The sequence below is a fragment of the Maylandia zebra genome, linkage group LG22, assembly GCF_041146795.1.
Source record: "Maylandia zebra isolate NMK-2024a linkage group LG22, Mzebra_GT3a, whole genome shotgun sequence".
Classification (NCBI taxonomy): Eukaryota; Metazoa; Chordata; class Actinopteri; order Cichliformes; family Cichlidae; genus Maylandia; species Maylandia zebra.
The window spans coordinates 21,353,634-21,367,521 of NC_135187.1; the positions used below are offsets into that span (position 1 = coordinate 21,353,634).

General features: G+C 40.3%; 1 protein-coding gene across 3 annotated transcripts in view; it reads right to left on the reverse strand.

Annotated features, from left to right (window-relative positions):
* Positions 1-13,888, reverse strand: part of calcr (calcitonin receptor) — a 65,834-nt gene that overhangs the window by 6,119 nt on the left and 45,827 nt on the right. For all 3 annotated transcript variants that reach the window (XM_004547927.3, XM_076879171.1, XM_004547926.6), the window contains 5 exons: positions 8,317-8,470; positions 6,163-6,223; positions 5,926-5,992; positions 5,582-5,800; positions 4,706-4,747 (listed from right to left, as the gene is read on the reverse strand). In XM_004547927.3, the coding sequence (XP_004547984.1) occupies positions 4,706-4,747; positions 5,582-5,800; positions 5,926-5,992; positions 6,163-6,223; positions 8,317-8,470 (543 nt within the window). The remainder of the gene's footprint in view (positions 1-4,705; positions 4,748-5,581; positions 5,801-5,925; positions 5,993-6,162; positions 6,224-8,316; positions 8,471-13,888) is intronic.

Genomic DNA, 13,888 nt, shown 5'->3' on the forward strand with positions numbered 1-13,888 from the left:
TACAATAACAATCACAAATAATTCAAACTTTTCAGGCAGCAGCCCTGCAGACTGGCCGCTGGTGCTGCATCTGAACAAACAACAGCAACTCTTTGTCATGGTGCTGGGTCGTTGACCCAGCGTTTTGTGTTTTCTGATTATTTTCCTCTGTTCTAGTTATTCTGTGTCCTCCCCCCTTGTGTCCGGTTCGGGTTCTAGATTTCCTGTTTTGTTCTGAAGGTCTCTGTCTGTTGTCATTGTGTTCAGCTTGTCTCCTCCGGTCATCATGTGTATTGGGTTCAGCTGTTCTTCCCTCCTGTGTGTGTGATTACCCGATTACCTTGTGTGTGTATATTTAGTGGGTGTCGGTCTGTGTTCGTTGTCGGCTCGTCTGCGTTCTATGGTGTTTCGTTCCTGTCTCTGCGTCTCTCTGCCCCGCACCCCTTTTGTATGCTCTCAGGTTTGTCATTTAGTTCTCCCAGTTTAGGTTTCTTCAGTTGTTTTGTCATGCCTCACTGCCTGTTTTTGCCACTCCACCACTTGTAAATAAACGTCACTCGAATCATCAGTCACTGCCGCATTTTGGGTCCTCCTTTTCCTCCAACACCACACGGCTCACCCCGCCAGCCGTGACACTCTTCGTGGAAACCAATATTAGCGTCACACTACATGAATGCTAAGTTGTCTACAGCATATGGTAGAAATCTTTCTTCTTCCCAAAACACAAACTACTAACGGTGCAAAGGTAATCATTTTATTCAGTCATGTCTTAATACCACTGTAATTACTGTGGGTACATTAACACAGAATGATCTAATGATATAAATTATGGCACTAATTGTCATTCTGAGACAAATGAGCATCTGAGTCTTACAGCTTCATGCTGAACGTCGTGCTTGGTGTCACAAATACAGTTTGAAAGCTGTTTGTCTCACTGACCTAACCTCACAATGGGGCTATTGAACAAACAAGGCAGGTCTTTGTAGTTTGGCCTTGAAATAAAAAAAAAAAAGAATTGAACTCAGCCCAGGAAACCCGTGTCCTGATTAAGAGAGCATGAATTGGCCATTATGCCGGTGAAGCAAACAAACCACTGCATTCCCTTGTGACAGTTCGTGTGTTCACCCTTTACACGTATGCCCTATGCATTGATTGTGTTTGACAAATTGTTTGCATCCTTTACGGTGATGAGACTGCTTTCTGTCTGCTCATGTACGAGTTAATAAGTGACATATTTTCCAAGCTGGATGCATAAAACAGAGCTTGACAGTGGGTTGCTAGGTCCTCTTTGCCAAACACCTCATGCTAAGTGCTCTAACACTTAGCGTGGACATTGTGCTGTGGAATGCGTGCGGTTGGCATAGGGCTGCGTGAGTCACAAAAACACCACGATGAGCTTTTGTTTTAATGCTTCCAGTGTTTTGAGGGGCCACAATTCTGTGAAACTTTAAGATTCTTACCTAGTTTGTGTGATATGTGTGAGTTAGGATGATGTTAGCAGATGTATCAGCAAAATAAAATCTGATGCTGGAGTCATTTCCTTTATGCTAGCTGTCGTCAGTTCTGACACCCAGAAGTGTCGGTACTGGAGGGGGGGAATCAAGCCTGGTCTATTTTTATGTTTGCAGAGGCGTGATCCCTGGCTCTATGCCTGGTGTAGCCAGTTTCACTGATTATTGTGAAGGCTTATACCGCAGCCACTCTGCAAACACATTATTCCACTTCCTGACCTCCAAAACTTCCATGTTGCTTTCACTGTATGTTTTGGCTCATTGTTCACGTGTGAGGTGCTTCTGTTGAAACACAAACCAATAAATTGGATTTGATTTAACCTAAGCAGAAATTAAAATGTTACACTCCAGAATTCTGCTTCTGTCTTTTCTCAACTCACAAAAAATGAAAACACTAGTGAGTGAACATGTTCACAGCACGTGTTTGCCTTGTCACAGTACAGAAAGCACAGGTGGACTTCAAGATGTCTCATGTCCATTAGGTGCCGCAGTAAGCCTTAAGAATGGAACGGCACAGACAAAAGCAGGGAATTCCCAAAGTGGGATGTATTTTTCCTACTGTGACAAATCAAAACATATGCAATGAAAAAGCATACAAGCTGATGCCATCACATTTCCCCCACATTGTTTTACAGGTGATGGTATACTGTATGCTTTGGATCATTTGCCGATCCAAGCATTTTCCATGCATTTCTTTCTTCCCATCCTCCTGCCAGATTTAAGTGTTATTCTCATCTCTCCAAAGAATGCTTTTTTAAAATTGCTCTGGTTTCTAAAAGTGTTTTGGCAAAGTCTAATCAGGCTGTTCTATTCCTGGAAAGTTGCCTGACTCCTGGAAAATGTTGGGAAATTAATTTTTTTCTTTATCATGGAAAGGATCCTACGATCATCCACCACTGTCTTCCAGAGATTTTTGTTGTTGCTAACAAAACCATCAAGCACTCCTTGCTTGGCCAACAGCAACAACTTCCAAATATAAGAAGTGTACATATAACAGATCCACAGTGGGGGTTTTTTTGCCTTCTCAGGGTTGTTGCTTGTTATACAAACTCAAGCAACTCTGGAAAAGCACCTTTCTCTGGGACACCAAAGCCTCTTGTAGCTAAAGTCATCATTGTAAAAATCAGATTTTGTTGGAGATGAAAACAATTATTTTAAGAAATATCAAGATCCTAAATTCCCATAGTATTTTCCATTTATCCTTATCAGGGTCGCGGGGGAGTGCTGGAGCCTATCCCAGCTACCATAGGGCGAGAGTCAGGGAATACCCTGAACAGGTTGGCAGTCAACCGTTCGCTCTCACATTCAGACCTATGGGTAAATTATATTCAACAATTAACCTGACCCCACTAATTGGATGTCTGTGTACTGTGGGTGGAGTATTTTTTTCATTGTGAAATGGAGAAGAAGAAGAATTGTACAGTAAAATTCTTAGTGCTTCTGCACACAGACATCATTTGCTTTGCATTCTGAAGGACTGCATGAGGGCAGAGCCTGCACAGTAAATGGTTGCTCTTAATGACATCCCTCACAGTATGGGACCGTACAGTAGGTTCTGGCTAGAAATAGGACCCTGGCCAAAACTATTTTCATGGTGTGAAGTGATAAGCACAGGAGACCAATCCATACAAATTTATTTCACTTGGCTTTAATGTTTTCCATAGTTTGTGCATCTCTGCAGTATTTTCCACTATTGCAACAAAACACCTCATAAAAAAGCATCAATATTTGTTTGGGGAACACAATTTACAGCATAAATATTTCTTAATTAAACGCCTTAATTAAATATTACAGATAATAGCAATTAAATAGTTGTTTAATTGCTTGATGTCTACGCGCCATTTACACACTGGTGTGGACTAGCAAAATGCCTGAAATGTGTCCTCTAATGTTACAACCCTTGTGGAGACTTGAGCTTGAAAGCATCTTTCACACATTGAGTCTGGAGAGCTGTGAGGTCTTCACAGAATTATTAACCTGAGGTCTGCGTTTAATGCAACTCCAGCTCATCGGTTTGGTGAAGCATTTGAATCAAGTTAAGGATGCTGCTGTCAGACAGCTGCAGACAGGCTTAGAAAGGCTGACAGGAGAACGAAGAAAGAAGAGTCAATATTCAGCTGAGCTTGGAAACCACACAGTCATTTATAAAGTGTGTCTTACTCCTCGCCTGACATGACCCTTCTGCTTTTACTATTGTAGCACCAGACTGGTCTCAGAAGAGGAAAAAGCGGAGGAATGTTTTATAACCTGCTACATTTGGAATTTGGAGAGATCTCTGCGAAGCTACAGCTATTTTACCCACGTACTCAAGGCCAAAACCAAAACTATGAGTCTGTGTTTGGTATTCATGGGTCACTTCTCGATACAGATGGAAGAGATCTGACCTGAAAACAAATTTTGAAAATGTTTTACCTGATGCAGTCTGATGTGTCATGCATAATGTCATAAGGGATGAGCGGTTTTATAAGATAAGATAAGATAAGATAGAACTTTATTAATCCCTCGGGTGGGTTCCTCTGGGAAATTCGATTTTTTTTTTTTTTTTTTTTTGACCTTTCCAAAAGGCCAATTGCTCAATCAAAACTACGCTATTATGATGTCAAACATGGCACAGGGGTACAATATTTTTTAAAGGAACTCTCAGATATTTGGGGGATTATTCACTTTCTTGCCAGAAGTAAACCGCTATGATTGATACCACGCTTAAATAAAAATATGATACTCATAATCAGGCATGTTAGCTTAGCTACACGTAGCGACTAAAGACTAAGACAAGCTTCGTCCTGGGGCTAATTTCCCTTTGTTTCCGCTAAAGCTAATTTATTAATTACTTACTGATTAAAGTGAACCAATTGTGTCAGACACACAGCGGGTTGCGAGCACAGCAGCCCCACCACCTTTTCAAAACTTGTTTTTGGAAGGGCTAGCATATAAGAAGAAAACTGGCTCAGAGAGAGAGGGAAGAAAGGAGCTAACGCAGCTTGTTTCAGATACTGGGAAACCCAGAGAGCAGTAAAATAGGCGAGTATAAAATAAATAAAAATGATTTTGAACTGTAAATCTTGCAACACTACTCTAGTAGGATCCAAAAATAGAAATATGGAATTGGAAATGAGCATCGTAAGCTCCCCTTACTGCCTTCTTACACCTAGCAACAAATGACACGCGAGCAGCGCTAATGTTAGCTAATGAGCTAACTAAATGACAGCCCTTACCTCCCCATTGAAGAAGCAGAATATGGTTGACACCAGCAAACCCTGAAACAAAGATGGAAAAAGGAGATAATCATTTATTTTCTAGTAAATTCAGTTTGCTTTTTTACATCTAAAAAAAATCACAACAGAAGTAGTCTCAGACAGTGCAGCCATCTGCTGAACCGTTGGAGGAAGGAATTGCTTAGACACATGATTTATTTATTTATTTATTTTTTACAGGGTGTGACTTTATAGAAGTGAGACGGGAAAGCAACTTTTAAAGAGAGAATACAAAGAAATATTGGGGCAACAACAGAATTATCTAATGGGCCATAAATATTTCATGGATTGTTTAACTCTTTCCCCTGTGAATGCCTACCAGGGTCAACCCTCATTTCTTTTTCCTGAACTGAGCGGCTTCTGTCGTATTTCACGCCCACCTCCTTCAAATGTCGTCTTTATGGGGGAAGGAGTAAATTAAGAATCTTCTAAAACATAAAACAAAGCTATGGTTGAACCCAAATGTTTTTTTAAGGGAGTCACATGAATAGATAATAACAACCACAGGGCAGAGAACGATGTTTTTAAGGGCGTAAAAGTTCAGTCATGCAAAATTAAAAATCAGCATCGTGAGCCTGGGGAGCCCAAGGGTACGGACAAATCTAGGTTGTACACTGTCTCAGTTTTGCACTAAGGTTTCCGTATAAAGTAAAGCTCATGCTAAGCATATTTATTGCAATAATTTAATTGCTTTTTTCCAAGGTCATTATGATTTAAGCCCGAGGTGCAAAACGGCTGAATCCCCAGGGCAGTGAAGCTGCACTAGCCTCCTTTTTCAAGTCGTTGTTAGATTACTCTGAACTGAGCTCCTGTGTGTTTGCTGCAGCTCGTGCCTACCTGGTAATGCATGAGTATGTGCATTATGTACTCGTAGACTTCACCAGCCAGCCGGTTCTCCGGCCTCCAGGGAATGATGACAAACTGTATTCCCAGCAGGGGAACCAGGATCAGGGTGGCTCTCACTGCCTTCATGTACATGTTGGACTCTGCCCGGTGCGTATCTCGCAACTTGGTAACCAAAACTCTGATAATATTTAGCAGGAAAAAGAGATTGACCTACAGAAAAAGAAAAAACAAATCATGAATTAAACTCTAAATGAATACAAAAATATAAAGACTCATCATGTAAAATTAGTTTTTCGTGCTTTTTCTGTGCGGAAACAGTGGATTAGCAGACTTACAAGAAGTGCTGCCACTATAGGGCCGTGGATGGCGTAGAGCAGATGGGTCTCCACACTCATCCAACAGCTACAGAAGGAAAAACATATCAGTCAGTGCTGTCAGCCTCCCAAAATACACATGCGTGCACACACATATGAAAACACGCGCGCCTGCACGCTCTCACTCTACCGCACACAGCCCAGCGCAAATGTAAACATCTTCTGTTTATTTGCCGAGGTTTCTGGAACATTACTCACTTGTCGTCAAAATACTTTTTCCTTGCCACGGCGTGGATGGATACAGGCACTAGAGGAAAACCTTGGAGAGGAAAAGATGGGAGCCATATGAGGTCTTGAGTGAGTTTTGTGAAATTGCATTTGTCATTAACACAACTGTGAAAGCGTGGTTTAGCTTTGTTTGTTGGTCTAATGAAACTTTCCTTGGAAAGCTGGGTCCTCCTTATTTCTGCAAACTCTCCTGCGACAGCTTTATTGTTGCACCGCTAACAACAAAGACAACACTACCACACGGTTAATTTTCTGTTACTTTTCCCTCTAATTTGACATTGTGTAGGTAAACACCCACTAGACACTGGGCACAGATTTTTCTTCTTTTCCTCTGGATATAAACACAAAACTCCATGTAGGGTCCATTTTCAATGAGGCCCTGCAGTGTGCTGGCCACAGATGGATCTGACAAGCTGGCCTCCCTCCATCCATCCACACACACACACACACACACACACACACACACACACACACACACACACACACACACACACACACACAGCAAAGACTCTACTCAAGGTTATCCCAACATTTTTAATGATGATCATCCATCCAGTTCCATTGCCTGCTTTTTTTTTTTTTTTTTTTTTTTTGACAGACTGTGTTATTCCTGTTTGGAGCAGTGTGGAAAACAAGACAGGAGCAGCACCAAGCGACAGGAGGGCCAATAAAGCTGTCAGCATGTCCACAATGAAATACCTTTATCCAAGACCATGATTTCTTGCTTTCACATTCAGATATTACAATGCAAACTCTGCCCTCTGATCAAACAGACGACTGCTCGCGAGCATATTTGCTCTGCGCTTGCTCAGATCTACGATATACTGCTGCTTGCACAGATTTCCTGTGATCCAGTCTAATCCACCTTCTTGCATGAAAGGTGCTTGTTTGTTTATCAAACTTCTGGGTCCCAGTCACTACCTCTGCTCACTTTGTAAATTTAATAAAGTGACAGCCAGCTTAAGGGAAAAATAAATCAGCCAGCCTGCCAGTCAGTTCATTGTTTTATTCATTTGTCACTAGCAGTCTTGCTCATCTAATGAAAAGCTTGATTTAGTACATACAATAAGCCTACTATAGTGTGTTCTTCTAAATCAGCGGTCCCCAGCCTTTTTTGCGCTATGCACCGGTTTAATGTCAGACAATATTTTCACGGATGTGTCGCGGATAAATACAACAAAATAAAATGATACGACCAAGACAAAAACGGTGGTATTTTGTAAATATAATAATAAACGCGAAGTCAGTGTGTAATTGTATAACTTTGTTAACAGCGTCCTCCTGAAATGCGCCAACAACATTGAGAGTAACGTCCTCCTCTCTGCCCCTTAACGTGTAAATATTTATTTCAAAATAAGACAGACAACTACAAACACCAAGTTGACGATAAAAACCATGAAACCATAAATTTCACACCCAAGCCTCAACTCTTGCGGCCCAGAACCAGTCCATGACCCGGCGGTTGGGGACCGCTCTTCTAAAACATATGGTGCATGCATGTATATAAAATCGTGACTGTACAAAAGGAAGGCACAAATTTCTAAGTCAGAAAATATCTGAAAATATCTGTTCCTAAAGGACTCTCACAGAATTAAAGCACATGTACTCATAAATGGGGGAAAGGACAATGTCATTGGTCAACACCATATCTAAGACTTGAAAGGACAGTAGATGTAAGTAGGAAATGTGAGAACAAAGAGCTGGGGAACGGCATACGGCGAACTGTCTCCTTTTTGGAATCCCCACCACCACCACCGCAGGGTTATCAGCTCATACATAAAGATGCATGAGCAGGACTGGAGGTCCAAGAGCAAGTGAACAAAAGAAACTCGGGTGCAAGGATGGAAATGTTTGCAAGCATTTGAGTTCAGAAGACTATTAAACTGAGTGCAGACGTTTAAGGGAGAGCATTGTCTGAACAGGAAACGTACAAATGATGCTCTTAAACTGAATGACCGCAAGCTTGATATTAAAATAACCTCAGTCACAAGAAAATTGTTAGATTCTACCCAATCTTGTTGAACTGCTTCTCTGGGATTTTTCAAGCTGCAAGAATACGTTTTTACAGACACACTACAGCAAAGAAACAAAACAACAAAACGGGACGTGGTAAAAATGACTCACCCCAGCCCAGGAGGTAGTACCAGTGCAGGTGCTGCTCCTCTGCAAACACCGCCACCACGATGAGCGTGTGCAGGTAGATGCCTTCACAGAGCATCCAGAAGTAATTACAGCCCAACATGTACATGTGAAAGAACTGCAACACCTTACAGCCAACCTGCAGGGAGAACAAAATCAATCATATCAACCTTTTTTCTGCTTTGCAGTCTTTTTTTTTGAATAAGATGATCCAGTTGAAACAGTCGTGACATCATCTCAGCAGGAGACATAAAAAAGATTTAATGGGATGTTTCAGCACTCGTGGCACAAAATCATTAGCCAGTATTATTCTTTTTCATACTGAGAGGATGTTTATTCATTTACCCCCGTCGGTGGTGGGTTAAGTTGGGAATCATGATTTCTCTTTGTATTTGGAGCCCTCTTTGATTGTGTTCGTCTCACAAAGCAGTGGGATCAAAGCCCCGCTCCACATTAGTGTTTTATAAAGAGCTGTGCAATTTTCTATTTATGCATCCACCATAAAGCGACATCATGTCTCGTTATTTTTTCAGTTCCTTTTATTGAGAATTGAGACGTTATGATAAGAGATGATGACTTGATGACACATTCTTGGTATGTCCGTTTAAAAAAAGAAACAAAACAGTTGATTAATGCCATAATTATCAAGAGTATCTGGTGCAGTGCCATCAGTTATAATTCCTCTAATTAATGCCAGACAGGCACCAATAAACCTGCCTGTGTTCAGAATCTACTAAAAAAAGAAAAGAAAAAAATCTCACAAACTTTTCTCCTAAAATAAGTTAACTTCCACAACATTTGTCATTACCGAATCTCAGGAGATTCGTTAAGGAAGCATGTTTTTGGATGGGAATCTCTGCCAGTCACATCAGCTTTCATGGCTTTTCCCCACTCATCCAAACACAGATTGCTTCCACTTCCCTTGCGCCCAAGTTTGGATTATGTGGTTCTAGCAAAAGCCAAAATGGCACCAATTGTGCATTCATCCAGAGGGTAATGGGTAATTTCACAAATTGCAACTACCAATGCAATATATTAGTGCTTCTCTACAGTCTAAGATACTATTTATAAAAACTATTGAGCATCTACCTATTTTCTTCCACTTATCCTATTCTGTGCTGTTTGGGGGAGAGAGTGGGGGTCCTTTATGGGTTTATGGGTTCAGTCACTCATTTCATATGGCATAAAAATTTCTTTTTTCTTCACATTCATGCTTCTTAAAGCAGGATTATCAGCGGTATGCTCCCTGACTAACAACTTGTGACTGACAAGTCATTAGCCAATGAGTGAACAGTTTTACGGTCAGACCCACCGCTCCTCGTCACATCTATTTTTTTTTAAACCAAGATGTAAAAATGTATTTATACAGTTTTAACAACAAGAAACTAGTCACAAAGTGCTTTACAGAGACACCAAAAACAAACTCCAAATGAAGACACAAGAACCAACAAAAACAGATGAGTTTTAAACTGTTTTTTTAAAGGATGCCACAAAGTCAAGGGTGCGAAGAGAGGGTGGTGAGCTGTTCCACAGTTTTGGTGTGGTAACGTTGGGAATGCACAGTCTCCCCACTTGTTTCCAGACAAATACGTGGAATCACAAGAAGACCTCCATCTGCAGGCCTAAGGATCCAGCTTGGAGAATTGGGGTGAAGCACACTGATGATAATTGAGGGCTTCACCTCATAAAGAACCAAGATTTTAAACTGATACCTAAACCTAACTGGAAAGGAAAATAGCATTTTCTCACAAAGCCCCTTGAACATGGAATAATTAACAGACTGACCCAAGTTTAAACAGGCCTCTATCTGTCGGTGAATTTAAAAACATGATAATGAATGCAGTGAAGGAGACCTGTGGATGTGTCTTATAAAAATCCAGTTAAAGTTTTAATTTTAATGTGTATTGTTTGTGTCTTTTGTAAAAGAGACTGTGATCTCAGTGAGACGTTATGGTATAATAAAGGTAATAATAATAAGAATAATAAGTAATGAGAGTGAGTTAAAAACTTTTTGTCTTTTTTACATCTTGGAGCGGATTAATATTTCCTTTAGACAACAAGAAAATAAAGAATTACAATAGTAATAAAGCTGACAAAAGCAAAAACACTAATCTCGAGGCTTAAAGCAGGAAACCACCGTATCTATTAGGGGTGCAACGATACTCGTATCGATATTGAACCGTTCGATACAGTGCTTTCGGTTCGGTACGCATATGTATCGAACAATACAACATTTTTAATTTATTTTATCAACTTTTCTTCTGACGATGCTGTCTGTGTTGAACGCTCAGTGGATCTGCGCTCGACAGTGCAGCCTAGTCGGAGTAGTCGAACGCAGATTCACTGAGCGCAGGGCAAGCTAGCGAGACAGAAGTTAAGCTCTTGTTGCAAAATGGTAAATTGAACCTCCCCCACCCTCATTCAGGTCTGGCGTTTGGAACTATTTTGGTTTTCATGTGACGTATGACCCTGAAGGTAAGTGCGTCATGGACAAAAGTAAAACAGTATGTCGGATGTGCCACGCAATGCTCAATTACATTGGTAGGAACTAGTGTGTTAGCGCAGTTAGCTCGTTAACGTGTTGGCCGTCCAGCCCCACACACGGGGCGATCCGCGGTAGCTCGTTAACGGAGATTTGCCGTGTTATGGCGTTAACATAATTTCAATGAGATTAACGCCGACAGCACTAGTGGGAACACAACGAATATGACTGCACATTTACTCTGACATCATTCTAGTGCAAAGACAAGTGGAAGCAGACAAAAACAACAAGCACGCATGCTACAAACTTTACCCGAGTCATTTAGACAGCCGTTAGCACATGATTCTCCTTATGGGGACCTGATATGTTTAATATGCTGCTGAGAATATAGCCCAGACGAAGCGTATAGTATAGCTTTTATTTTGGAAAGAGACATTTCTCTGTAATAAACTCTCTTTTCCAAAGATGAGTGATTCCTCAATCAGATTCATTTTTTTATTACTTTGTTGTTTCAGCAACATTAAATTTAAAAACTGTACTTTTGAATTAAAATATATATTTATAATTTTAATAAATGACAAATTAAAAAGACATGAACATTTTTTTGTATCGAAAAAGTATCGAACCGATACCGAACCGTGAATTTTGTGTATCGTTGCACCCCTAGTATCTATGTCCACCTCTTATGCTGTCCATGACTTGAATATGTATGTGCGATCTCTAACTGCAAACAAACAGGGATGAAGACAGATGTTTAATAAAAAGTTGTTTTTCACTGTGTAATAATTACAGTTGCAGATTGTTTCAAATTAATCAGCCAGACGATTGCTCTGCTCTTCAGGCCACTTGCTGAAGCGTTTCTTGAGCTGTTGCTCATTACCGCTATCACACTCACCTCTGTAAATTATATAAAAAGGTTGGTTGGTTATCACTGGCATCAGCAAAGCTGTGTTTTCATTATGCTCTCATATCCTGAAATCCCTGAAAGATTTGTATGGAAAAACCTAGACAGATGAATTCCTTCCTAGGAATATATATTTATTTTAATATTCACATTGGGGTTTCTGGTTTGTAGTCCTGTGGTGAAAGAGCATGTGTGCAGCCGCAGTATAATTCAGAGATGCTGGCATTGCTATTAACTGCTCTCTGAGGTCCTCTTAGCTCAAAACACACAACAGTTGTTCACTTTGAAACTCTTCGCCATATTTTTTCTCCCTTCCTTTCATACGTTTCCCTTTCCACTTCACTATAACAGACAGCCGCTGCTGTCAGTATCTGCGAGTTAAGGGCGCATAGTTTTCACTAATTCAGGTCTGCAGTTAACCAAGGTTTGTCTTAAGTTACTAACAATGTTCTGGTTAACAAATCAAGCTGCTATAGATCATGTACGTGTTTGTCATGTTTTCAGCCTCCTCCTTGGTTTGACATAAGCTTTGGGGATTCACTCCCACATAATGCTGGCAGGCCAAACCAGACTCTATTACTACTCCAGAGAGACAACAAAGAGCTTGTTTTCTCCTAGAGTGCAAATCTCTACTGCAATCCACCATTCCTAAATCACCAGCACTGAAAACATGCTCATAAGTTTCACTCTGGCATCAGTAAATTTCAGAAATGTTTCCTCACAGACGCGCACGGGTCCCAACCAGAGGCGCTTGTGCGCTCTCTGTCTGCTCCCGCCTCGAGAACCAAGGCCACGGTAACTAATTTTATTTTGACATGCTGCAGCAAGTTAGCACAACTTGACCGTACTACATCAGAAAGTAACAGATTCAACACAAACCTTTTGACAAATGATGACAAGGGGGAGATTTGAATAGGGGGCCACCGCACAAATACACGTTTCCTCACGTTGATTATGACGGCTGTCATTTCTGTCTGCATCTTGGATACGTTCAGCTCAGCCTGAGCCAGACAGATTCATTGAACGGGGGGAAAGCAGGACTTAGAAACAAACTAAAACCCAGCTGAAGCCTCTGCTGCGTCCTTGATGTTTCCAGTGCTTTGTCAGGCAAGCGATACTCCAGCTGAAAGCAGGATATGGCTGATGCGATTGTGCGCAATGCGAGCCAAACTCTACAGTCCTATCTGCTGGGTTTTTTGCTGTATGGCACTTTGATCATCTAAAGTTCTTTTTTAAAATTATTTAGGACCGTTTTAAAAATATTACAGATTGCAAGGAGGGTGTTTATTTTTACAATCTTTTGTACGTTTTTTAAACAACATGTTGTCAGTATTTATTGACTTGGAGGGACTGAATGCGTTTGATTTTATGTGGCAGTAAAACAAAAAATATGATCCTTTTCTGGAGTTACTGAATCTCTGCAATAACAGCTTTTAAGAAGCAGCAAGCAGCAGCTTAACAAGCGTTTGTTATTTTGATTTCCACAAGTAACATACAAATTTATGCTCAGTCCTGATATCAAGGCATTCCCACAAGACAGATTTATTACCTCTACCTAAGCTGACCTCAGAATTTCAAACAATTCAAAAAAGGCAAAAAGTTAAATGGAATAAAAAGAGAATCTAAGGCACTTGGAAAGAAAAGCAACTAGATTTCTTCTTGAAGACATTTCAGCTCTCATCTGAGAAGCTTCTGAAGAAGTGAAACGTCTTCAAGAAACTTAAAGAAGTCCAGTCACTTTTTTTCCCAAGCTATTTTGGATTCCCACGACCTGGATCACTGAGAACCTACACAGGGATAAAAATAGAGAAACAAAAACTGTACGTTGATTGTGTAGCAATTCCAGGATGTTGCAGAGCAGGATCTGTTTTAGAAAAACTCAATATCAAGAAAGAGACCAGATCTCACTTTGTGTGTCCTGCACATCAACTACAATTAAAATTAAAAAAATGCTACCACAGTGTTCACATTTTTATTTGGCTTTGCATAAATTGAATGAAACTATAGATTATTATAAATGAATGAATTATAATTATATACATTATTATAATTGTAAACTAATTACTTAATAATTATATAATTTATAACATATGAATATGCTATAAATTAAATACAAATACATACATTTGCATGTTTTGTAACCAACTTGTCCATCCTGCATGGTGTTTTTT